The sequence below is a fragment of the Pempheris klunzingeri genome, chromosome 9 (genome assembly GCF_042242105.1).
Source record: "Pempheris klunzingeri isolate RE-2024b chromosome 9, fPemKlu1.hap1, whole genome shotgun sequence".
NCBI classification, from domain to species: domain Eukaryota; kingdom Metazoa; phylum Chordata; class Actinopteri; order Acropomatiformes; family Pempheridae; genus Pempheris; species Pempheris klunzingeri.
The window spans coordinates 25544338-25571842 of NC_092020.1; the positions used below are offsets into that span (position 1 = coordinate 25544338).

The window sequence follows — 27505 nt, forward strand, 5'->3', positions numbered from 1 at the left end:
AATCAAAGAAAAATGGACCTGTCCAGTTTGAGAATAACAGTAGAAACACCAGAGAAGCAAGAGCTGATTGTTATTCTAAGTGTGTGACAGCATCATGGAAAGGATCCCTGCAGAGAGAGACCTGGAAGATCCTTTTGGTTTAACCACAAACAGCCGTTATATCGCTCTCTGCACACACACCAGACTCCATTCACAAAAACAGGGATTTTACCTTGCAGAGTACGTGTTTCTGGTCTACCACTGCTGCCTCAATTGGTTAGTTTGTTTGTGTTGTTGTGTGTTACACACCAATATTGTGTTACATCAGAACTAACCGTTTAAAACACAAAAGTCACACAATGACACAACAAAACTAACTGATGGAGGCAGCTGTAAACCAGCAGCTCCTGTGTTCTGCGAGATAAAATGACTGTTTCTGTCAATGGAGTCTGGTGTGTTTAAAGAAAGTGATAAAACGGCTGTTTGTGGTGAAAAAGAAAGGATCTTACAGGTCTACCTCTGTTATTACTTGTTCTGCTGATTATTTCATACAAATAAAATAATATTAGTGCAATGAAAGATTAAAAAAAAAACATTTTAAGGTCTTAAATTAGAGACAAGAGGAGCTGAACTGAAGAAGTAAAATCTCATGTTGATACTAAATTGAGCTCAGTTAAGAAAAATAGGCTGGACAATGAAGAGATGTTATTCTGAATATTTCTTTCCTCTGGGTCAACCTGACTTAACCTGAACAGAACACCTAAAAACACCTGAACCGGCCGCTTTTAGTCGCCGAATCTGGAAAACCCGAACATTTACAGACTCAGAGTTGGTGTGAAATAACTGAATTAAAGGCGAACAAGGAGTACGTGCAGATAAAAACGGTCAGAATCACAATGTAGTCTGGTCCAGCTCTCATCAGTCTGACAAACAAACAAACCAACAAACGGTAAATCAGAATAAATGTGGTCGTTCTCAGTCCATGTGGAGGGTTTAAGTCTCTTCGTCGTCGCTGTGCTGCGTCTTCTCCTCGCTCAGGCCGCTCTCGTCGATGTTCTCCAGGGAGTCGGCTCGCTGCACCGTCAGCTCGGCCACGTTGATGCACGGCAGCGTGTTCTGCTCCGGAAACATCCACGGCTTCAGGTTGGGGTTGTGCTTCCTCTTCCACTCGGGATACTTCAGGGACGCCTTGTAGATCTTCCTCATGGCCTGAGAGGAGACACAGCAAGACTCCATTTAACGTGACGAAGAGACAGCTGGTAACAAACTTCACCTCATATTTATGGGAGAAGAATTTCACCTTTGGAGCCACAAACTGAGAGACTCTGTTCACCACCCACTTTGGTAACGAACCTGCAGACAGAGAGGACGAGAGTGTGTCACCCACAGTAGATGGTGGTCAGTTTGGCATTTTAGACTCAAAAAACCAACATCAGTTTAGGTGTACACTATATTTTGAATATTTTCATCGCTTTACTTCACTGTCAGACGGCCCCTTCTCTTCTCGCTTCAAAGCCACCAGACTCCATTGACAAAAACAGGAATTTTACCCAGCAGAACAAGTGAGCACGCTGTGCTACCACCGCCTCAATCAGTGACCTAACACATCAATTTATATCCAAACTAAGAATTTAAAACACCAAAGTCACACAACAACACAAACAGACTGACTGATCGAGGCAGCGGTAGACCAGCGACTCCTCTGTTCTGTGAGGGTAAAATTATTGTTTTTGTGAATGGAGTCTGGTGGCTTTGAAGCAAGCAAAGATAAAGAGAGAGCAACCTCAGTTTCGTGTTGAAAGGGCTCTCTGACGCCAACGAAAATGTTCTACAAATGGTGTACACTTAAACTGATATTGATTTTTTTTTTTTAATGGAGCCTTTTTCAGGAGGCTAAAATCCAATTTCCTGCTGCCCGGTCCACAGCAGGACGTTTTAGCATTTGTGCTGGGACCCCTGCCTGCATAAGGACCTCATACAACCCTGAATTACAAAGTCAGAACTATCCCTTTATGATTCCGGTTAAATTAAGGGTAGTTAAACAATAAATGATATATTTATATTTTATAAAAACATCTTTTTGCAGTCAGGGTGACAAATGTGTGTGTGTGTGTGTGTGTGTGTGTGTGTGTGTGTGTGTGTGAATGTACAATGTGAGCAGTCAGTTTTTCTGTGTTCAGCTCAGTCTAATAATGGAGCACCAGCTAATACACAGTTGCATGCAGTATGCAGCACTGGTCATACATTATACACACACACACACACACACACACACACACACACACACATCACCCCAGGAAATAAATTATGTGTGCAGAAAGCTGACATCAGCAAACTGCTGAAAGCTGCTTCCAAAGCGTTTTTACTGGCTGGAGGCAACACACCCACTTCCTGTTTCATCATACAGGGTTTACTGGTCATTTAACGAGTAGCTCTCACGACTTTGCACAATTAATACAAAAATGTGGGACTTCTCATCCATGCTGGCTTAAAGGTTCAGTGGCTGCATCCTTTGGGGCGACTCAAATCGTCACAGTAGGTCCACTAAAAGAGCTTGTTTGATCCACTGACAGGCTCAGAGTGTTATTCTAAGTGTGTGACAGCATCATGGAAAGGATCCCTACAGAGAGAGACCTGGAAGATCCTTTTGGTTTAACCACAAACAGCCGTTATATCGCTCTCTGCACACACACCAGACTCCATTCACAAAAACAGTGATTTTACCTCACAGGACACAGGAGTTACTGATCTGCTGCTGCCTCAATCAGTTAGCTGTTTTATGTTATTTGTGATTTTAGTGTTTAAAGGGTTAGTTTGGATGCAACACAATATGTGTGTGTAACATACAATAACACAAACAAACTAACTGATACTCAGATATTCTGCAAGGTAAAATTAGTGTTTTTATTAAGGGAGTCTGGTGGCTGTGAACCGAGATATATATCAGAGGTTGTTAGCCAAACCAAAAGGATCTTCCAGGTCTCTCTCTGTAGGGATCCTTTCCATAATGCTGTCACACACTTAGAACAACAATCTGAGCCTGTCAGTGGATCAAACAAGCACTTGCACAATGTCTGTCTCACCTCTGGGGTCCACCTGGGTCAGGTAGTAGAGGGTGGAGCAGTTGGCCCCGTTGGACTGGATCAGGTATCCGGTCAGCAGGGACACGGCTCGGACGTAGTCCTTCTTAGGAGGGTGTTGCTGAGGGGAGACAGAGAAGGACTGTCCACTTTAAAGGGGTATTCCACAGAGTGAAAACTGAGACTTGTTTCTGGATGGACTGTAGTAGAAGGATGTAAGTTGTTTACATATATTATTATTTAACGGTAAATATGAATGTTCGCTCTCACCGGGTGTTTGACGGAGTAGTTGATGATCAGGTAGTCGTTGCCGAGTGGAAGCCAAGATCTCATCGTCACAAAGTCTCTGTTCTTCAGGGGGCTCGGACATCTCCCTTCAGACGGCACACACACATCAAACTCCATCACGGACTGAAACACAGTATGACTGCAGAAATAAACTCGCACAGATTGTACAACAAAAAGGGGATTTAAAGTGGAAACAGACAGCTTTACTTCTCATCATGAAGTTAATGTTGATTGAACAGTTTAACGGTGCTTAGATTGGTTCCCTGCAAGCTTCACTGTCTCCATTCTGTTTGTCAACGGGATCAACGAAGGTTCGACAAGGGAAGCTCCTCAACCAGTGCACAACTAAACTAAAACAGGAAAAGAATGGGCGCTTTTGTTTTTCCCCCCGTAGATATCAGTGGCCATCAGAAGCCCCTGTGTTAGTATATAAAATATATAGAACCTTTATAGGAGAAGCCCAAAATAGAAAACGTGGCTGCCAAAAACAAAGCTCAGCAAAGGAACACCACAGTCACGTCCATAATCCTGCGGGGATGAACGGCCGTGGAGATGATGAACTTTTGGAGGCTAAAACTAGAAAAAACTAACTTTTTGGCTGGTTGACGGGGGTTGGCAAGCTAACGGCTGTCATTCTTGGGTTGAATTGTGCCTCTTCTATCTTCCCCCAACTTTGATTTATGACACGATGAAATAATAATATCCGGTTGAGGATATATGACATTTGGACAAAACAAAAAAAGTCTCTTGAAGTCATAAAACGTCCGAAAATAAACAGGAAGTTCACCATTTTGAATTAAATGTGAATTTTTTGGTGCATTTTTGGCCATTTGGAGGGTTCGTAAATTGATGGACTAGTCCGACGGGGTTAATCAGATCCACCTCAAACTTGGTAATTATATAGAAAAGACTTTAATGATGAAAACTACCTTGTGGTTTTGTAGAATATCGAACAGCGAGGTCTCGAATGTACGTATTTCGCCATGAAACAGGAAGTGGTTTGTTATTTGTACATGGTCAAATCGGCCTCAAACCTCACGTTTGATTTGAAGATGTGGGCCCAATCATCTCTGATCATAGCTCTAATTCAAATTCTGATTTGTACGTTTGTTTCTTGGTTTGGACGGTAACGCAAACAACAATACCACCATTATTTCCACTTAAATCACAGGTGAAAGTAGCTTCAAGGCCGTTCACATCAGACAGCTGAATTATTCTTTATTGAGAACCAGAGATGAACTAACAGGAGTAATATCCGATGTCGGCGTTGGCGGTCAGCCTGCCGATGTCATACGTGTCGATCATGTTGGTGTCCCACTTCTTGCGGTAGCTGGTGTCATGGAGGACGTCGTACAGCGTCTCTGCCGTCACGTCCTTACACACTATCCTCATCTGAGACACAGACAGAGAGAGAGAGAGAGTCAGCTGTGTCTCCTGTCAAGAGCCACTCGCTCGCTTTCCACTTTCAGCTGCATGGTCTTCATCAGCAGGTGAAAACGTAGGACTTCTCGTTCATGTTGGCTTCTTGATCTTGGAGGTCCACTTACTGTTCAGGAGCTTTTGACTGTTTCAAACAGATTAAATGAGATGTAATCATGTTAAAGAATAAATCTGATAAATTAAACCTGGGCCCTATTTGCACATATTTTGGTGTTTAAATGACTGGTAGGTGCTAAAAGTGTTGGAACTGGTCCAGTAGATCACCTCAGCCAGCAGCCACCAAACGGGCTGCAATGGCTGCAACGTGATCCTTTGGGACAACTGCACCTGATCACAGTAGGTCCACTAAAAGAGCTTGTTTGATCCACTGACAGGCTCAGAGTGTTATTCTAAGTGTGTGACAGCATCATGGAAAGGATCCCTACAGAGAGAGACCTGGAAGATCCTTTTGGTTTAACCACAAACAGCACACACACCAGACTCCATTCACAAAAACAGTGATTTTACCTTGCATAACACAGGTGGTCTACTGCCGCTTCGATCAGTTAGTTTTGTTGTGTTATTGTGTGACTTGCGTGTTTTAAAGGGTTAGTTTAGATGCAACACAATATTTGTATGTAACATACAATAACACAAACAAGCTAACTGACTGAAGCGGCAGTGGTAGACCAGAAACTCATGTATTCTGCGAGGTAAAATTGTTAGTTTTGTGAATGTAGTCTGGTGTGTGTGCAGAGCGCGATATAACGGCTTTATGTGCCTACCAGACATTTTAAGCCCATATGTTAACAAACAGGTTTAAAGATACCAAAGTTATTCTTTACCAGATAATCATCTTATTGTCATATTCTTGATTGACTGAGATGTTGATGAGTCTCAGTTAATCCTTAATGCAGATCAGAACCCAAATATTAGCAAAACCAGGATTTTAGGGTGCATTGGATCATATATTAGTATAAACCTATTTTCTCAACATACAATCAAAACAAAACAAGGTACATTCACAATTTCACAGTTTGATACTTAATGTTTAAGGTGATGTTTTTTATGAAGCGTTCAATCGGCTGGTTGGTGTTTCTGAGAGCAGCTGAGGAGAAATATCTGATACAAGCTGCAGAGAAACGCAGAGAGGGCTCGGAGTTATAAATGTGGCCGTGTAGGATGTGTTGTGTAACATCTGAAGCTCAAAGTCTGTCAACCTTCAGTTTGAGGAAACCAGAGTGAGATTATCTCCTCACTTGGTTTAATAACTCCTGTTTTGGCAGCTCTTTACCTCCCTGATAAGCTCAATAATAGACCAAACAGCCCTTGTTGACATGATTTTGTTCCCCTTCCTCCCTCCTCTGCATCTGCTTCTCTTGCCTTTGTATTTTTTATTTTTTTTAGTCTTTCGGTGTAAAATTGTTTCACCTGCCAAATAAGCAACAAAACAGGAAATTAAACACAATTATTCACTGTAATAAAAGACAAAAGAAAAGAAAATGTACAAGATACAAACAAAATGGGGGACAAATTATAACAAAAGACCCTGCACACACTGTAATTCCTCACCTGTCCACCAGAGGTCACCTGACCCTGTTCCTCCCTGCATACCTGCTGCTTGAAGTCTGTATCTTTTGTTTGTTGTTGTTGAGATTTTTGATATATATTTTGTTGTTGTTACAGGAGGCACCGGATCACACCAGGGTTCAATGTGAAATGCATTATGGGATGCGCTCTCAGCTCGCCTTAGCCTCTTACCAAAAAAATGTCAGCGAAAGAAACTTCATGAGGCTTTGAAAAATAAAAGGGGGGTTCTACTAGTGTGAAAGAAACAATCCTCCCGAGTGGAAACCAGCGACTTTGTAGTTTTGTATATCAACATTTCAATGATAATGAATAAAAAATAATAATTTTGTGAAGTTCCATTTAGACTGAACATATTAATCTAAAGGGAACTTTGCCAAAATGATGGGGAAAAAACTGGCTGCTGGGCAGAAAATACACAAGGAAACAGTAAAACTCTGATCTACTGGCCAAGTAGGTCAGTGGGGAAATGTTACGTTGGTCCCTGCATACGATGCCTCGTTCAGAGCTTCACCTAACCAGGACGGAAAAGCTTCACTTTCCCTGTTCAGATCTTATCAGGCAGTCTGGGATTTCAGTGTTCAACCTTCAGGTCAGCTGAGAACCAGCAGCTCTCCAGCAGCAGGCTGAACACTCGGACTTCTGACGACATATCCCATGATTCTTAGCAAAAGGAAGTACTACAGGAACTGCAGTATCTTATTTATTCATCTTAAGGTTGTGGGTTGGTGCCTTTGATTCTGGTTCAAATTAAAAAATGTCTGCTGGGAATATTTCATCCTGTGCTGCCTTTCTAACCGGTGGTGTTCCACAGGGCTCCACTTTAGGTCCTCTGTTGTTATTTATTTGCATGCTTTTTTTTTTGCGGACATTACATCTAATTAAATCACGTTAAATTTCATTTTTATGCTCATGATATCCCAGCTGTACGCCCCACCAAAAACAGCTATTTAGTCACTAACTAGCTTTGAAAAGTGCTGTAACACTTCACTCACATTCGTCCTTTCACATACTAATGGGAGGTTGCCAACCTTGACATCAGGGGGAACTAATCTCACAATTTGGGGTTCAGTTTCTTGCCCAAGGACACTTCAACATGCAGACTGTAGGAGGGATCAAACCACTCAATCTCTTGCTCAACTACAACACACTCAAGTCAAGAGGTCTGACTGTCTCAACATATATCCAAAATTAAGTCTTGGAGAAAGTTGTCCATAGTTTCATCTCATCCCTTTTGGACTTATGTAACTCCATCTTGAGCCTGAGTTTTCTTTCTTAACTGCAGCAGCAAAGATCTAAAATTTAAAAAAAAAAAACAAATTCAAAGAAGCTTGATCACATCACCCCCATCAGGGCCTGTGGGTAAAGAGAAATTATGGAACTGTTTGATCTTGAAATTACAGCTTCAAAGTCATTTTGACGGTACACTGCGTATCGCTGTTATTCCCACTCTACGCCATCAACACGTCTTCTTGCACGGTGTAACTTGAGTTGAGCTGATCTCCCGTGAGAAAAGTGCTGTAGCGCTCTGCAGCACTACGTCTCACACCTCCAACCGGGCGTCTATGGGTCTGACTGCTGTGGATGCAGATGTTTTCAGTTTTCTTTTGCTCTCCAGACTTAGAAGTCCGATCCCCTCACAGTATTTTAGTAAATGTAAATGTGCCAGTGTCCTGTAATTACAAAAGTTACATAGTCTGACTTTAATTTAGTTAATATTAGAATAGATTTGCAATATTTAGAGCTTGTATTCAAACCTAAACTAGGACTAGCCTAAAAATATTTGTGAAATCCTGACCTCCCATGGTGTGTCTGCTGTATTTTCACTAAATTTTGTCATATTTAAGTTTAATATTTGCTGTATTTTAACCACATTTTTCTGCATCTCTTAGATCTTTCTGTTGTCACTTTGCACAGATCTTTGAAAACCATTTTCTTGCTTAAGCTGTGTTTTTTTTTTCATTGTTTTCTGTGTGCAAGGCAGAAAATAAACAACTAAAGAAGCAATCCTGGCATAACAAGAACCTGTTTTATCTTGTCTTGGCTTCTGGTGGTTTTGTTTGGTTTTGGTTTGTGTCACCACAGAATCTATTTCCTCCATGTTTGGACAAGACTTTTCCACCAGATTTCAACCAAATTTGCTTGTTTTTGTTTTTTTTGTTTTAGATCTCTTGCTAACAGACAGACGGGCAGGTTGAAAACAGAGCTTCCTCCTACCCTGTCAGAGCTACGGACGTCATGTGAGACGGCTGCTTACTGTAAGGACGTCACTTTTTTCCACTGCTGTAATCTTACGGGATATTGGGCACGGCTGAGCTCCAGTCATCAGATATTGTGAGGGTCAATGCTGTAAAATGCTCCATGTAACTCAATCAGCACGGCTCTGCTGCAGCGTTAATCATTCATAAAGTCCTGAGCTTCATGTCTTTGTCCGTCACTCACCAACAGTCTCGACATCTAAGGAATAGACGTCTGTCTCATCTGTGTGTGAAATGTTTCACCGAAGAACACTGATACTGCAGCCCGCTGTTAGCGTTGGGTTTAAGTGACAAACAGTTCAAGTCGTGCCTATTTCATTGACTTTATATAATACATTAAGGTGAAAACATAAGTTAAAAGAGTAAAATAAAGGTGATTATGTAACAGGCCAGCATTTAAAAATACAAAACAACGAAACAAGACGAGCTCAAGGACAGGTGTTTTTAGCCTAGCTTAGCACAAATACTGGGAGCAGGGGGGAGCTGTTAGCCTAGCTTCTTTAAAAACAATGTTATGGATGCTAACATTTGTCAGATCATGACGGTGAATCTGTTAAACGCAGCAACACAAGCTAATACTGCTGAGTGAGTGATGCTGAAATTTAGCACTTTAGCCACATTAGCCAAAGAAGTCTGATATTAACAAGGAATTTGACTTAGTGAAACTTGACTCTCTATGTACAGTGAAGGAAAGAACAGGACAATATGAACAATATAGAACTCTTTGACAATTTTTTTTGACAATATTTGGGGTTTTTGGGTTGTTAGCTCCTCCTTATTGTTGCTAACAGCATAGCTACCACGCCTGACTGTCTCTGCACGATGAGGGATCAGGTTTTAGGAGGTTTCAAATTTGTTTTCAGCTCATTTTTTGTGATTCAACTAAGCTAACACTTTCCCTCCACTTGTTTGTGATAGATAGAAATACTTTATTGATCCGCGGGTGCTATGCTAGGCTAAACATGTTTCCATACTTGACACGCAGGAAAGAAAACAACATCCATGTTGTTATCTGCTCCTTAATCTGCACCTGTCCACAGGTAAAACCGTTAACCGTCTCTTCTTCTTCTTTTCATATTTTCTATTTCTGTTCTCTCATGGGTTCAGTTTGACATGTCGCCGGCACCAGAGGAGAGTTTAATTATTCATGTGTGAGAAGAAGCGCCTCGCTGCTCCAGAAAGACTTCCTGCATTATTAAAACAGGAGCCATCATTATCATCATCATCATCACCACCACCACCACCACCGCCCTCGTCATCATCCACAGCTCTGCTTTTATATCTGTGTGTGTGTGTGTGTGTGTGTGTCGGTAACACACACCCTCTCTGCTCCCCACACAGTGACTTCCTGTGGTCCTGTGGTTAACTTCCTGTGGTCAGGCTCAGGTCAAACACTCTCTGAGCCACCTGAGGGGTAAAAACACTGGAGGAGCCGCAGATCAGAGTCATGAATAATAAAAGATTCTGTCCGAGAACAGATTATCTCCTCTATCTTGTCTCTTCTGTGTTAATTATTTCTCTCTAACATACTTTTTTCAGTCTTTCCTTCCCCGTCAGGATTACTGGGATACTCATCTATTTATATTTTCTCAATGATGGATCACCATACCAGCAAAATCATTTAACTATCTAGTTACTTGTATTTTTCATGTTTTACAGTGTATAATGTGATAAAAACAAACAAAAAGCAGCAAATTATCACGTTAGAAGAACTGACGCTGGAGTTCCTGTTTAACAAATGAATAAAAATAAACCATCACACAGCTTTGTTGAATACTCAGTTCTGATTCTGACCCATAAAATCATTTTTAAATCAATATTTTGTGTCAAATTATTGATTATTCTTCAGTGTGAAGATGTGTAATTAAGTGGGACAATACACAACCATTATTGCTAAACACAAATCAGGGTGATGCAGGTCTTGAATCATCCTACCAAAATTGTTGTTGATTGGTACATGTGTGAGTTAAAACTGTCTCGAGACAATATGTGCTATTATCTCTTTTAGCTCTGTTTTTGGTCTCCACCTCCTCCTGAGGGGAATATCCAGATCTTAAACTGCTAATTTCTCCACTTTCTCCACCAGCTGGTTTCAAACTGTCTCTGTCTGCTGTACTGTGTTTTTGTTTTTACAGATTTGAAATCACCCCCATATTTACCACACAGTGCACTTTATTTACCATCCGCTGTTTTATTTCTTCTATTTACTGCGCTAGTGTGCAAATTGGTGCATTTTTTGTGGTGTTGGAATAATTGGAAAAATGAGTTCCCGTCTGGGAAAATTCACATGAACGTCTCCTCAAGTCGGAACAACTCGGACAAAAGTCAGCAAAAGTTGTGGTGCTCAACTAATAAACATTTGGTTCAGAAACTATAAATTCAAGATTTTATGTCGACACATGAATCTAATCGAGATCACTGACGGTCTTGTTGGTCTTGAGGGTTTATAGTTGATTCAGAGTTTGACTGTGAGCTTTTAAAATCGTTTTATTTTTCTCAATGAGGGATCTGATTAATAATCTCAGCGCTACTTTTCTTTTCTCTTCTTCTTTGGTGAATATTGAATATACAGTATTTACATTAAGCTGAAGGATGCATACTTTTATTCACTCTTCTTTCTGCTCTCATCCTCTTTTTTGTGTCTGAGTGGCTAATAGAGATTCAAGTAAATGAAAAAAACTGTGGCTCGTCTGGTCTTTCTTTCTGCCTATGAACAGATAAATAACCCTGATTCTTACAAGAAAAATGAGATGTCCCGTCCTACAAAAAGGACTCAGAAAAATTGTGCTTTGAGTAAATTATAAAAGGGTTAATGTGAAGCGAAGCCGTCCTTGTTGTGAGTTTAGTTCAGTCTGTAAACGGAGCAGCTGGGTGTTTCTTCAGTATCCTTCTCAGTCCCAGCAGGCAGATTCGTTTCCAAATGGAGGTCAGTGTGACACGGCGGCCGTCTCGACTTACTCTAAAACCTCCAAAACACCCTGAGTCACATCAGTTACCCTCCACTAACTGCTAGTTGGCTAAAACTTCTCTGCTAACTGATTTCACTTCCCATGACGTGTCTTTAAAGGACGTTTCCAACATATTAAAGCTGCGTTCATAGATTTTTGTCAGCTAGTTTCATTCAGTCATTGAATGCATCATCTCAGTCCAATAGTCACTCTTCTTTTAGCTCTATTTTTGGTCTCCACCTCCAAATGTGGGAAATATCTGGCTCTTTAGCTGCTAAATGCTCCACTTTCTCCACCTGATGGTTTCTAACTGTTTGTTTGCTGTAAAATGGGTTTTTATGATCATATTTATTCTATTCTGAAGAAAAAAAACAAACGCTGCATCTGAAATCAACCATTTAGTGTCCAAGTGTGCAAATTGATCCTCTATGAAGTGCCCTAAAAAAATCTGAAATTCCAGTGTACTGTTCACTGTAGCATAATGGTGCATTTTGGTGCTTTATCAATTTACATATTGCACATGTCATGTGGTAGCTCCATGTGGAGTGAGCCAGATTTATTAGCATTAGTCAGTTAAAGGCATATTTTAAATATCAAATAATGGACACAGCTATGAACGCAAAAACACTCTTTGTAGCATCAATGTTGTTTCCACATAAATTAAAAACTCCAGAATAATTTTCTTGCACCTGAATGCAGCTTAAAATACTGTTGTAAGAAGTGAATGAGTGAAACTAGGGGCTAAAAGAGGCTAAAACGCAGCGTAGAGCTTTTTTCTCCTCTTCAGGTTCTCAACAAGTCAAAGAAATAACATCTAAAACTCGTCCTCACACCATGTTTATCTCCTGCTGAGTGTAAAACATGAAGTTACCAGTAGCTCCTGTCCTGTCCTGTACTTCACAGCTGTATATTTATCTTTTATAGGAAACCTAATGGGTGATGGGTTGTGTTTGCATGCTCGCTACAGAGAGCAGCAGGCTTCTCCTCCTTATTTTCTAAATAATGTTCATTTGTGGTAATAAAAACAAAGATAAACTTCTTATTTTACAGCAGAAGCCTGGTGAGTCGTGTCTGCAGCGACAACCTTCACCTGTGAGGTCGAGATAAAACCTGCACATCAGATCCTCTCTCGTCTGCTCTGCGGAGCCTCGGCAGTGGCTGAAGTCGATATTCCCACTGAAATATAGTGAAGTACAGCGCAGGAAAAGAGCCTCCGAGCTGGAGATGCTCCAGTGGAGTAACAGAGCCTGTAAACTTGACCTGAGCTGGTTTCTGTTCTGGTCTCTCTCTCTCTTTTCTTCTGTTGGAGCGTCTCCCAGCTCTGCTGTCGGTTGAACGCCTCTCCGCCTTCGTCCTCATGTTTCCAGCCGTTACGTTTTCCTTTCCGCTCTGAATTTTTCAGCACGCTGGCGCTGAGCGGCGGTTTGCTTTTCCTCTGCGGGAGGCCGACGGGCCACCGGGCTACGGCCACGAGCCGTTTTACAACCTCAGCCTGCTGTCGTACAGGTGGGGCACAGAATGAGCCTGCAAGGGCGCCACTGAGCAAGGCACCGACCCTGCACCCTCACATGTACTCTGCAGCAGGGGCTCTCAGACGTTTCACCCCTAAACTGACACAGATTCATCCGCAGACCGTTCACTGAAAATACATTTCTGCTCCTAGACCTTCATCAGGTGAAACAGAGGAACTATAGCGGGAACAACTACAGAAACCTGAAATGTTTAACCTCTCTTCTTCTAGTATGGACTTGATAGCATTTACAGCTCTATTGGCTAGGAGATTGATATTGTTGAAATGGAAATCTGCAGTTCCACCTACCCATACAAGATGGATTAAAGAGGTGCTATATTTTGTTAAACTTGAGAAAATCAGGCTGACCCTGTCTGGTGCTGGTAGTAAATTTGAAAGGACCTGGAATCCCTTTTTATCACATGTTAATGACGCAGCGTGTCATATTCCTGTGGACTGAGCACTGTGTAGTTTTTGATTCTTTTTCTTCTTTTCTTTACTTCTTTTTTTCTCCCATTTTATGTTATTTTTTGTCTTATATATTTACTTTTCACTTGTGGTGATTATTCATTTTGTCCTCCTGATCAACTTTTTATTTTGGAGGGGATATGTGCCAGGGTGGGGGGGGGGGGTGTTTGTTGTTTGTTCTGAATTACAATAACTATACGTTATTGAATGTATGACTGTAATTGCTACTTTTATGTGTAAAATTCAATAAACAGAATTGACAAAAAAAAAAAAAGAAGCCTGAAATGTAATATGTACTCTGGTGTGTAGAAATGTGTATCCTCTGTGTGTCAGGAAAATATCCATGGTGTGTTCAGATATATATTGTGTTTCAATCCTAATTTAAATTAATGAGATGAAATGAATTAAAGAGACGCTGTGGAGTCGGTGTCACCAGGATTAAATCCCACATGACTGAGTTTTATGGCTCCAAGCTACATGCTAAAGCTACATGCTAATGCTTCTTGACCATGTGGTAGCTTAACGTAGATTAGAGGTGCAAAGCCGAACCAATTTAACTTTCTTTTAATATTAGCAGCCGTAGCCTGATGCTAGCAGCACACGCAGGACAGGACGGCAGCAGTTAGCCTGTTGCCGAGCAACCATGAACGTGCTAACGCTAGCTAGCATAGGAACATCTTACAGATGTTGAAACTGGTGTTTAAAGTCTATAAAATAAAAAATAAAAAGTGTGATGTGACATTATTGTGGTGTGCTTCTCTTTATGTGTGTGATACAACCTGATGTAAAACTCAGTCATGATGTTAAAAACAGTTTGAGCTCAAAATGATTGTTGATAATGACATAAATCACTTGTTTGCTCTTATTTACATTTTCAGTTCCTATTTTCTAATGTCTCCTAATGAAGGGCTGAATGTGTGTGTAACATAAATACTGTAAAACTGGGAAAAATACTGTTTCATATTTAAAATCACTGCATTATTTTCATATATTACAATAATATTTCTGGGACCTACAGTGTTTTTGGTACAAAATGGTACAAAAACATTATTGCAAACATAATTATGGATTTTCATACTGTACATTTACATTTACATACATTAATATGGCTGCTGCTTTATTCTTATTTCCATATAATCTCTCTTCAGGAAGTCTCTGGTGGATAAAAGCTAATTAATATTGAATTCTGCACATTTTTATTCTGATTTCTACTATTTTATGTTTCTGTATTATTAAAGTCTTTCAGTGTATAATAACAACAAATAAAAGAAAATAAATGTTTACTTCTCACATTACTAGCTTCTGAAAAAAGTAAGTGGACCTTTTACTTGAGAGTAATTTGTAAAAACATTTATAATCTAATTATTGGTTTTAGATTCACAGACAGCTGTGTGTTTATTGTCAGAGTTTAGCCTGTTTGTGCGACATAAACATCATGTAATGTATTTTATCTCTGCACTAATCATTTTTAATGTGGAGCTTTTAACAGATTTACTATGGTGACATTATTATGGTATAGTTAATTATCATATTTTCATCATCAAAAGAGCCCTTCAGTCGGGTTTACATGTTGTGGTTCTTCATTGTAGAGAGTTTTGCTCATATAAAATGTTAAAAAATGCAGATAAGATGCTTTAAAGTTGCTTGTTTTGCTCCACCAACAGTGCAAAGCAGCAAAATACTCAGTTAACTTTCACATAAAACAGAGAAAAGCAGGAAAAGATCAAACTGGAGAAGCTGAATTGGATTTGGGGGAATTTTTGCTTTAAAAAATGAACAAAAGGGTTATTTAATTTGTTTTTTTCACCTGAACGCTGCTTTAAGTCACCCAGAGTTCATTAAGGCTGTAAGAGGACTTCATCTAAAGAGGATTTCCTCAGCCTGCAGAGTCATCCTGTGGCTGTGAAACCCCTCTCTCTGTTTTTCCTGGTTATTTGGATGGTGTGGAGGCTCACCTTGAGCTTCTGGACGCTCTTGCTCTCCTCCCCTCGGCACCACACCGTCACTCCTCCCTTGTTGTAGCGGCTGATCCATCCATCTGAGCTCAGACACTGATCTTTGAACGACGAGAAGTCCGAGTCGTCCGGGATCTGCACCGGCATCTCCGCCCGCAGAGGGTTCAGAAATAACACCAGAGTAAAAGAAAATGATGATAATAGTAAAGATAGTTCAGTTTTCACATCAGGCTTTGCTCCTGTGTGTGTGCAGAGGTCTTTGAATGCACCTGAGGTCCAAAGTGAGGAGCAGATGAATGCAGTGAGGAGGAGGAGGAGGAGGAGGAGGAGGAGGAGGAGTAAAAGTGTGAGAGGATGCAGCAGCAGCAGAGGGTTTTATTTGCTCTGGTCTCTCTTGTGTCTGTCAGCTGCTTTTTTCTCTGATCACTGCACAGATGGGACAAAAAAAAAAACCCCACTGAGGTCTCACTCTGCCTCCACTTTCAGGAAACAACAACCAAAGCCAAGTATTTCTCTCCTTAAGGGTCCCTTAATATGCAAAAATGCACTTTTTAATGTATTTTCAGCATAAATACATGTTCGCAGTGTGTCTACAGACCACCAAACTCTGTTTCTGCTGAGTAAATGGGTGTGAAACGCTTAGATTTGGCTCTCTTTATGATGTCAGAAGGGGATGTGCTGATCATGTGACCTCCTCCAGGCCGACTTTCCCCACCCACTGAAAGCCTCCTGAGTCCACCTCGCTGTCCGTCAGTGTTTTTAACCTCTTTAACTCCAGCTCCTACTAAAGCTGCGGACACACTACACAACTTTCACAGACTTTACAGATTTTGAAAAGACAAGGAGTTCACACTTAACAGCTGCACCTGATGAGCGATCACAGTCTACATGATTTGTCAAACCAACTAAAGCCAACTGAACGCATCAAACTAGTTTAGAGGGTAAACAAACATACCAGTTGGTGGCGGTAATGCACCAATTCGTTGTTTGCCAACTGCCGATAAATCTAGAAGAAGAGGAGGAGGAAGAAGAAGAAGTAAACAAACAAACATGGACGACAATTGGCTCGCTGCTGCTGAAAAAACGGTTTTGATCATCGTTGTTTTGATATTCCCGCTACTTCCTGTTGTCTTCTGACACTACTTCCTGTGTCCCACCCTCTCTTTTTCATTGGCCGTTGGCAACACGTGTTTGCAGTTGGGTCGGTAATCAGTTTGCACGACCCGATTGCGTCCAGATTTGGCTCAACTAGCCGACTGGTGCAGAAATCTTGCAGTGTGTCCTCAGCTTAACGTGAAGACGTCGACGGCGAGAGTGAAGCAGCAGATTGTTTCTGTTCTTCTAAAACTGAGTGTTCAGACAGTAAAACAGCTGCAGCAGCCATAAAGATAATCTGTTTGTAACACCAAACCGTATAAACGTATTCTAGTCGGAGCGCCAAAGTTGGAAATTTCCAATTTTTCTCACGGGCAAACTACATATAAAGTCAATTTAAAGGCACAAATAGACGTGAGAAGAAGTGGAATCATGGTGGGAAGCGCAAAGGACAAGAAATTTGTAAGTTATTCAACTTGAGACGGTGTCAGTGAACGTATCCTGGAGGGGAATCTGAGCTCTGATTGGCTGTCAGACGCCCTGACGGCGAATCAAACGCGGAGCTCAATGATCCCACTGGACACGTCACAGAGAGACAGAGAGGACGCTGGACGACCTGTTACACTCTGAACATGTCACATATCAAGAGACGAATAAAGTTTTGATCCCGTTTGAATCGTGAAATGAATCACACACGATGTTTGTCAGTTTAAAAGATGATTTTGCAAGTCAAGAAAGTCTCAGTTTGTCATAAAAACTGTTGAAATATGAGACTTTTAAAGAGACGACACACCAAAAAGTAGCGTAAGTGGCGTCCAGCTAGCTAATGGCGCTAAAGCTGCTGTGTGTGTGTGTGTGTGTGTTTGTGTGTGTGTGTAAAACACATCAGGTCAGATAACGTTACATTAGCACGGGAACGTAGCGTAGTTAGCTCGCTAGCTAACAGTGGGAACAGCTGCTGTGTGTGTGACTGTAGATGTCAACAGAGTGAGTGATCCTCTCATTAGACGATCTCTGCTGCATCTGAACAATGCTGCCTTCGTGTGCTCCTGTAAATACGACCATCATAATCAATTGTCACACTTCCTTTTTAATTGATTGATAACCACAGCCACATGTGTGATTCTGCTTTCACTCTGAGGGGAAATAAATTAGACAGTTTAGATTAAAAGCACCATTTTATTTCTGATTTGTGAACTGAGTTTTGGGATTTCGGACGGCGCCTGAATGCCCCAGTAACAGATACCTGTTGTCCAGGTGGAGCAGACAGTGGAGGAAGGTGTGTTCAGTCAGACTGGTCAACAGATCAGGTATCAGCTTTTTGTTTCCATCACTGTAACTCTGTCATGAACCCAGACACACAGACGAAGATGAGAAGGAGGAGGAAGAGGAGGAGGAGGAGGTGGAAGAGGAGGATGTGGAGGAGGAGGAGGAGGAGGAGGAAGAGGAGGAGGAGGATTCTTACTAACTCAGGACTTTGAATGCAGTACTTTTACTCGTGGTGGAGTATTTTTACATAGTTGTACTTTAACTTCAGTAAAGTTACTTCCACCACCAGCAGAGGGCGCTCTGCACACTGAAACCAGCCTGTGTGTGTATGACTGTGTGACTGTGTGTGTGTGTGTGTGTGACTGTGTGTGTGTGTGTGTGTGTGTGTGACTGTGTGTGTGTGTGTGTGTGTGTGTGTGTGTGTGTGTGTTCTCTTCACATCACAGGGTGAAAGCTGCTCTTTCCTTCTCACTCGTGACCTTCGACCTCTGAGAACATCTGCTGGAAACCTGAACTGTTCCTGAACACAAAGCAGCTCTGTGAGTTACTGACCATCTGCTGCACACACACACACACACACACACACACACACACACACACACACACACACACACACACACACACACACACACACACGCTCTTTATCTGGTTACCGCGGAGATCCATCAAACAGGAGATAAATCATCTGTCTCGACTCTTTTAGACTTTTATTCTGAAAAACAGCTCTACAACACAAAGTATCTTAGCAGGCTTTTATTTCCTCAACATGTTTTCAGTGTTTGAGGATTACTGTGTATATTCTCTCTGACAGGTAAGTACTTTTACTTTTGATACTTTAAGTGTAAATGTTTAAACCTGGGCCCTCTTCTTACATGTTTTGGGTTCGACATGACTGGACGGTACAAACATCTCAGCCAGCAGCCGAGAACAGGCAGCAATCAATTTGTAATGGCTGTAAAACGTCCACTAAAAGAGCTTGTTTGATCCACTGACAGGCTCAGAGTGTTATTCTAAGTGTGTGACAGCATCATGGAAAGGATCCCTACAGAGAGAGACCTGGAAGATCCTTTTGGTTTAACCACAAACAGCCGTTGTTTCAAACACAATTCAAACACACCAGACTCCATTGATAAAAACAGCAATTTTACCTCGAAGAACGCAGGAGTGGCTGGTCTACTGCTGCCTCAACTGGTTAGTTTGTTTGTGTGTTTGTTGTGTTACACTAATATGGAGTTTGATCCTATAAAGCACTGAACTAACCCTATAAAGCACCAAAGTCACACAATAACACAAACCAACCAACTAATCAAGGCAGCAGTAGACCAGCACCTCCCACATAAAATGACTGTTTTTGTGAATGGAGTCTGGTGTGTGTGCAGAGAGCGATATAACGGCTGTTTGTGGTTAAACCAAAAGGATCTTCCAGGTCTCTCTCTGTAGGGATCCTTTCCATGATGCTGTCACACACTTAGAATAATAATCTGAGCCTGTCAGTGGCTAAAACAAGCTCTTTTAGTGGACGTTTTACAGCCATTACAAATCGATTGCTGCCTGTTCTCGGCTGCTGGCTGAGATGTTTGAACCGTCCAGTTGTCCCAAAGGATTAGGGTGCAGCCAATGTTGTCCGTTTCACTAAATGTGTTAAAAATAAGGCCTTATCCTATAAGTAAACTTAGAGTACAATGCGGTAGCAGGTGTTGGTGTCATTAATGTCTGATTTCCTTACGGTGAATTTGCCCTTTAAAAGATTTGTTTATCTGCTATGTGAAAAGGACGAGTTCTGCAAGGTAAAATTACTGTTTTTGTCAATGGAGTCTGGTGCGTTTGTGTTTGATACGACAGCTGTTTGTGGTTCCAGTTCGCCCGACTCAACGGAAACACGTGAGCAGCATGAAAAGCAAAGAGTGAACTCAGCTGTCACAGTGTTTTAAGGAACGTGTTTATGTTTAGATGTATTTCATAAAGACCAATTTGATGGGTTTGATTTGGTTTAAGAGCAAAAAGACACTGATACCAATCCCACACATCCTGGACATGATGAAATGTACTGAACTCGTCCATAAAACACACACACACACACACACACACACTCAGACGGCAGCTTCCTGTTGACCTGCTGAGTGTTTTACTGTCTCTCTGATCTGAGCTGGATTCCAGGATAATTACTGATCATTAACAGTCTGCTTTGTTTTATATTCGCCTCCCAACATCAGCCTGCAGCAGCTCTCTGCATCATTATCCACAAATCAATGTTTAATGGAGGCTACCTCACACACACACACACACACACACACACACACACACACACACACACACACACACTGTGGGCTGGCTGCAGGTCTTCCCTTGCATCAATTTAGGTTAGTTTGGCTCATAAAAGGCCTAAAAACGTGAACCCCCTCAAACTGAATGGTTCCTCTTGACCATTTTGATTCCTCTCAACCTCCCTGGTTCCTTTTAGCTTCTCTGGTTCCTTTTAGCTTCTCTGGTTCCTTTTAGCTTCTCTGGTTCCTTTTAGTCTCTCTGGTTCCTTTTAGCTTCTCTGGTTCCTTTTAGCCTCCCTGGTTCCTTTTAGCTTCTCTGGTTCCTTTTAGCTTCTCTGGTTCCTTTTAGTCTCTCTGGTTCCTTTTAGCTTCTCTGGTTCCTTTTAGCCTCCCTGGTTCCTTTTAGCCTCTCTGGTTCCTTTTAGCTTCTCTGGTTCCTTTTAGTCTCTCTGGTTCCTTTTAGCTTCTCTGGTTCCTTTTAGCCTCCCTGGTTCCTTTTAGCTTGTCTGGTTCCTTTTAGCCTCCCTGGTTCCTTTTAGCTTCTCTGGTTCCTTTTAGTCTCCCTGGTTCCTTTTAGCTTCTCTGGTTCCTTTTAGCCTCTCTGGTTCCTTTTAGCTTGTCTGGTTCCTTTTAGCCTCCCTGGTTCCTTTTAGCTTCTCTGGTTCCTTTTAGCTTGTCTGGTTCCTTTTAGCTTCTCTGGTTCCTTTTAGCCTCCCTGGTTCCTTTTAGCTTCTCTGGTTCCTTTTAGTCTCCCTGGTTCCTTTTAGCTTCTCTGGTTCCTTTTAGCTTGTCTGGTTCTTTTTAGCTTCTCTGGTTCCTTTTAGCTTCTCTGGTTCCTTTTAACCTCCCTGGTTCCTTTTAGCCTCCCTGGTTCCTTTTAGCTTCTCTGGTTCCTTTTAGCCTCCCTGGTTCTTGAGGTTACTCGTGGCCTTTATGGTTCATTGGCCCACTTGGTTCCTCTCAGTCCACCTGGGCTTGGCCTGGTTCACCCCGGCTAACCTGGTTCCCGTCTGGTGTCCGCCCCCCGGTTCCTGTCTGGTTCCTCCTGGTTCCTTCTAGTCTTCGGCGAACCAGCTGGAGAGAAACTCTGAGCCCCGGCAGGTTCTTGACTCTCGGCTGGTCGTGTCCCGAGGCTGCCGGAGGTCGGAGGTCGGAGGCGTGGAGCTGCTGAGGCTTCAGTGGATGGAGGTCTGACTGGTGTTAGCATCAGCAGCTCTGACCCCGTAATCACGTCCCCACCAGCATCACCTGCACCAGGTTTACTGGCCGACGTGTTCACACAGGCGGCGCATTCAGCAATAACACGAAGAGATCCGCCTGACTGAGATCTGTGTCGTCCAGCTGGACGTCCGGGAGGGTAAACATGAAATACTTTCCTCCTTTTAAATGTTTTACAAGTGGAAAAGGTCCCAGAGGGTCAGACGGGGAAGAATTCAGGTCAGACACATTCAGGTCACACTGAGCTGTTAGCTGCTAGCCCTTAGCCGTTAGCTTACGTAACTCCAGGTAGAGTCAGTGGGTTTCCATGTTTTAGCCGCCTGTAAAACCCACAGGGGCGACAGACAAGACCGAACAACCGTCAGAGCAACAAGACTTATTTCTTCTCAAAGCAAAAAGTTTTGAACCTGATTATTAGTGTTTTAGGAAAGTTAACTTGCATATTGTGTAAGAGAGGTCATGTGAGTGCCCTCAGTGTGAGACTTCAAATTAGGATCCACGGCAAACATGAACCCAATTAATAGTTCCATCCATTAAAACTGCGTTTACAGCAGGAACTGAGTGGTTTTGGCTTTATTTTATATTCCTGACATCCGCCTACAGCAGCTCTCACCATCATCACCCACAGTGGTGCGTTATTTTTAAAAAGCACCCACTGAATCAGAAAACAGGAAACAACGAAGTGAAGTCGTCAGGAACTAACGGACCTGCAGGGTCATGAAAAACTGATGCACCTGTGAGATATGACAGAAAGTCTAAACACGTCTGAACACGTCTGGACGGTTCATAAAGATTTTATTTTTACTGTTTCTATGTTATTTCATCTCTATATTTGTCCTTTGGTTTTAGTCTGATTTTAGCCGCCTTGTCTGGTTTTATTTTGTTTTGCGAAAAACTTACTAACGTTGTAAAGAAGAGTGCTACATAAATAAAGGTTATTATTATTAATTATTATAATTATTACTATATTTTTTCACACATACACATAAATAACTTCCAAACAGCCACTTTGGAAGAACTTTGAAAACAAGCTGCACCCACAGACTGTACATAGAAAATGAGCGTAGCCACCATGACGCCATCTTGAAGCTTAGAGTTTGGCTTTTTGGCAACCAGTTTGGCATCAGGCCAAACTGTGTAATTACATTAATTGTGGTCATGTGATGCCAAAGAGACGTCTGTAAACCAGCGGATACATTTTTTTTGAGTCACAACCTGCAAAGTTAGCAGAGGGCTAACAGGAAGTTAGAGGAGAGCTAACAAGAAGTTAGAGGAGCCCTAACAGGAAGTTAGCAAGGGCTAACAGGAAGTTAGCCAGCTCAGCAGGCTCAAGTCACTAGTGCACCATGCGTTATTGGCCCAACGCCGCGGGAGATTCAGGCACTTTTACGTCTGTGAAATCGATCTTTTCTGGCTTCATGTGCCACCGAGCAATTTTCACAGGAATGAACGAAGCCTCCAGCACTGAATCCACGATAAAGTCGTCCATGATTTACAGGCGTCGCCATCTTTTTGATGCCAGAGGTGACAATTGGTTAGTGAGCAGGTAGCCCCGCCCTTAATCCGCTCCCTCTTCCTGGTCTATTTTCCTCTAAATGGGACCATAATTTACTACATGAACATCCTGCTGTGCTTAAGAAGACTGTAAACTAGAGACTGAGAGCAGAAACTCATCAGGAAAATGTTCACTGAGCTGATAAATCAGGAGAGAAGTCGGCTCATTTCATCATCGACTTCCATCCAATTAGAGATGGACTTTAGAGAGAAAGCAGGTTTAAGGCTCTTCAGCTTCACTGTTCATCTGTTCATGTCTGAGTGAGATTAGTTTTATTCTTCTGCCTCATAATAAAAAATGAAAAAAATTTATTCTGAAATGATGGAAGTGATTTCAGGTGTAAAATCCTGCAGAAACACCTGCAGATGTTCAGACTCTCGTGGCGGTAATGGTTGTATTTGACGCAGCTCGTGTGTTGAGACAAAAAGACTGGACGTGTTTGGGACGTTGCGACCAGACGACTCTCAGGCTGCTGTGTTGGTTTTGGGTGCAGCAGCAGCACCAGAATGTGAAAAAGGTAAAATCGGCTGTAAAGTGCAGCGTCCACACTGAAGTAAAACCCTGAGAGATTCCTCACGTCACTTCACAGACAGACGGAAAAACTCTGGAAGCTTTGGTGAATCAGGAAAGAAAAAAGACGCCGTGGTTTGTGGGCCTGGACATCATCAGATAATCTGTGATTTAAAAACAATCCACAGGAACCTCAGAGATGAGAAAAGCACAAAAAAGTTAGTAACAGACATTAAAGAGACATGAAGCATCATGATGGCGAGGAAGAGGAGGAGAGAGGAGCCAAGTGCATCATGGGAGTCCCCTGGCAGTCTTAGAGGAAAGCAGTATAACTAGGGGCTTGTCCGAGGCCTGAGCCAGCCCTAAACTGTAAAACCTTCTAGCTAGCATAACGTTAGCATTACATAGCTTTCTAGCTAGTGGAATATTAGCTTTCTGGCTAACCTAATGTTAGCTTTCTTGCTAGCATTACATAGCTTTCTAGCTAGTGGAATATTAGCTTTCTGGCTAACCTAACATTAGCTTTCTGACTATAATAATGTCAGCTTTCTGGCTAGCAAAAATTTGCTTTCTGGCTAGCATTACATAGCTTTCTAGCTAGTGTAATGTTAGCTTTCTGGCTGGCTAACCTAACATTAGCTTTCTGGCTATCCTAACATTAGCTTTCTGACTATCATAACGTCAGCTTTCTGGCTAGCATAACGTTAGCTCTCTGGCTAGCGTAAAGTAAAGACCAAAAACTCAGGACGACAAACAGAACAAACTACATCACTTCTGCAGCTCCTCCTGCTCTGCAGTTTGTCTCTTAGCAAGAATTTTATAAATTATAAACATTCTTCAACTTTATAAGTGACTTTGTTGCTGTTTGTGTCTGTGATCCTGAAGACAAAATGACAAAAAAAACACAAGATCCCAGAAATTACAATAAAGATTTTCTTCCCAACAGACATTCATCCGCAGCATATTCCACTTCACTTCAGCTGCTTCTGGTTTTCTTCATCACTTCTTGGTAAATCTCTGCGGAGCTCTTAGGAAATGTTTGCCCTCATCTGTATAAAGTTCACATTTTATCGGCTCCCTAAACATAAGCAGTTTGGTTAAGTGTTGTGAAAGGCTGCAGGTTTACTTAAACTTACTTAACAAACACGTCGTGTCTGAGCTCACTGAGGACTTTTTCTGTATTAATCCGAACCAGGACCTGAACACAGAGCTGTGAGAGTCGTACCATTGGACTCACCGCCAGCTGATATTGTATCGTAAGATCACAAATGTTGGAGGAAAAAACGAAAACCATTGGCCAAACCATTGGAAATAAACAGCCCAAAAAAATGTTTTTGTCTCTATAGCTAATTTTTGCATTAATGACAACGTAATGGTGGTGAATTATTTCATAATCACTCAAATTAAATTAAAATTAAGGCTTAAATTTGTGTCTAGTTAAGGGCGGGGTCACTTTGAGCGACAGGTGGGTGCTGTGATGGACGGCTAGCCGCTTGCTAAGCTTCACGTAGCGACTTATTTAGACCCAAACTGTCATAGAGAAGGCGCTAAGTATAATGTTACTGAAATATATTATATAGTACATCATTGCCATTCATATTGCTCAGAGTAATCCCAGTCTGAGACTCTCCCCTCCTCGTTTGACTGTTTAGATTGACTTATTTTCTGATTTTCTGCTTCACTGGGACTTTATCAGGGCTAACCAAAGTGTTGACTGGAGGGGTGGGGGGGTCACTCTCTAACACAGCTCTCACGCCATTCAGGTGTTTTGACCTAAAAAATAAAATGCTTAAACTTCTGTCAATCAGTCAAGACTTATTTTTACAGCACTGTCCACAAAACACACACTGGACATTAGAAATGACTTGAATTGATATATAGTTTTTCTTCTTGAACATGTTTTTTTTAATCTTGTGTGTGTATACTGCACAGCTACTGTTTATTTATCGCCTTTCTTTTTTCTATTTATCTATATATCATTTTAAACCTGAAGGCAAAAGGGCAAAAGCAAGAATTTCATTATATGGTGGAACTTGTTTTTATCTGTACATGTGACAATAAAGCAACTTAAGTGAATTGAATTGAAAAGAGCCGCAACAATGCAGATTAGCATGTAGCCTAGCCTCTTCGCCTTAGCTAGCTTGGTAGGACAGAGCTAGATGGACGCGGTTCACCATCCAGGCTTCATTCGGCCCGACTCTTTGCCCATTTTTGGATGAGACGGTAATAATGTCAACATTTTGTTCCCGGTCAGAGATGTTCATTAAAACTTGTTCCTCGTTAAGTTGATAGAAAGTGTGTTATTGCAGATTAGTTGCACTTTTACCAGCAAGGACGACGCCACAGCATAATGTCATTTGAGCTTGGCGACATTCAGAGTATTTGTATGTTCAGGACAGATGGGTCGCTCTGAACGGACCTGCCGCTTTGCTCTGAACCATCCAGAGCTCTCAGATCGTCTGGGATCAGCTCGGCTCTGTGTTCACTTTTTATGCACCAAATATCTGGAACAAACTCCCAGAAAGCTGCAGGTCTGCTGTGACTCTCAGCTCTTTTAAACGCAGACTTTCTGTTTGTTTCTGCCTTTCATTAAATCAAACACTTTATTTGAGACCTCTCTTGTTCTATTTCAGCTTGTTTTTATTTTCTATTTTCTCTGCTTTTTATTAAACTCGAACATCCTTCTACAATGTGTCGCTGTTGCACTTTGTCACAGTGCTTTTGATGCTTCGTGTAAAGCACTCTGAATCGTTGCTGAAATGCGCTGAGCAAATAATCTGGCTTTGCCTCACAGTGCAGTCGTGTGTTACAGAGGGATGACTTCACAGCCAGTGTGGTCAGGAGGAACAATTACAGCCACAAAAAACAATCTTTCAGATCAGAGTTCAGGGTGTTGGAAACCTTCTGACGCGCAAAAACACATTTTCCATCTCCTCACAGGATCATTCACAGAGGTCTGAACCTAAACAGACGACCAGCAGCACTGAGTCAGCTCTGATCATTTTAAACACTGAGTCAGTGCATCGGCTGCGTCCGTCTGTGGATCCAATTTTACAACACAGATGTCCAAACTCTTCATAGCAAGGCTACACTCCTGTTGCATGTGAATCTGCAGCAGGATGATTTTGTCACCATTAGATGTCTTTCAGTAGTAAATATTACCTCTCGTGTGGCCAGGTCAGGTGGAGGTCTTGCTGTGGAGATATGGAGCTCAGTCTGGTTCAGTGAGGTAAACATAAACATCCTTTTATCACGGTGGAGAAACAGCCCAGACGCACCAAATGCAACAGAAAAGCACGTTCTTTTAAGGACATTTCACATGTGCTAATTAGTCTCTGTGGACTTATGCTGAGAGGTATTTTAGTTCCTGATCTTGTGGAGAAAACGATACGAGCATAGCGACAAAGTGCCTGTAGGTCCACAAAGGGAGGAGGACGGATCGGTTAAATACAGGACTTTCAAAACCCAAACCAAAAGTTAAAGTTGATTTATTGGAACCTTTCCTGTACCTGTGTCAGGTGGTGTGTCCTCAGCCCCGCCCCCTTTAGGAGACCAGGTCCTGAGTCTATTCAGTCCAATGGGAGACGTGAACGTGATCACAGATTCTGATCCGATTCTTTGGCCCCAAAGTGACCAAAGTAAATATTGGAGGCAGTTTTCACAGGACACAGATCTTCTGAACACTGAGACACTAAAAAACACTGATCAGACAGATCAATCAGGAGGAAATTACCTCTGTGAGACCTGCTTCTGTCTCAGAGACACTGATATGGTTTAGGAGGCTGCTGAAGTACAGCAATAAATAGAAGCATTGTTTTGACGTCCTCAGTGACTCTGAAGCTGTTTCTGATAGAAAGCTGTCACTCTACACCTGGAGGCTAAAACTAGTTAGCATGGAAGCTAACAACAACAGCAGGCTAACAGCAGTTTGCAGACGGTCTGTCAACCTGAACAACAGCTGACTCTGACCTCCACTGAGCTCTGAGTTAGTTGATGTTCAGATAGATTATTGATAGATTATTGATGTAGTGCCTGTAGTGAGCCATCTTTAGTTATAGAGCATCTCCGATAAGGCATCTAACCGCCTTTGGTGAAAGTTGGT

General features: G+C 41.9%; 1 protein-coding gene across 1 annotated transcript; it reads right to left on the reverse strand.

Annotated features, from left to right (window-relative positions):
* Positions 1–625: 625 nt before the first annotated feature.
* stard15 (StAR-related lipid transfer (START) domain containing 15) lies at positions 626–15639 on the reverse strand. The gene is made up of 6 exons (XM_070837186.1): positions 15493–15639; positions 4592–4739; positions 3330–3433; positions 3063–3180; positions 1280–1332; positions 626–1188 (listed from the first exon to the last, which is right to left on the reverse strand). Exons 1-6 carry the CDS (start codon positions 15637–15639, stop codon positions 973–975), a joined length of 786 nt encoding a protein of 261 aa, XP_070693287.1. The 3' UTR covers positions 626–972.
* Between the last annotated feature and the right edge of the window lie 11866 nt (positions 15640–27505).

Bases quoted from the DNA above. Each gene is read 5' to 3' on its own strand.
- stard15 (XM_070837186.1), bottom strand. From the start codon at position 15,639: ATGCCGGTGCAGATCCCGGACGACTCGGACTTCTCGTCGTTCAAAGAT. The intron at 3,434-4,591 runs GTTAGTTCATCT...TGCCGTCTGAAG, and splicing joins CGACATCGGATATTACTCCT to GGAGATGTCCGAGCCCCCTG. The intron at 1,189-1,279 runs GTGAAATTCTTC...GTCTCCTCTCAG, and splicing joins CTCAGTTTGTGGCTCCAAAG to GCCATGAGGAAGATCTACAA.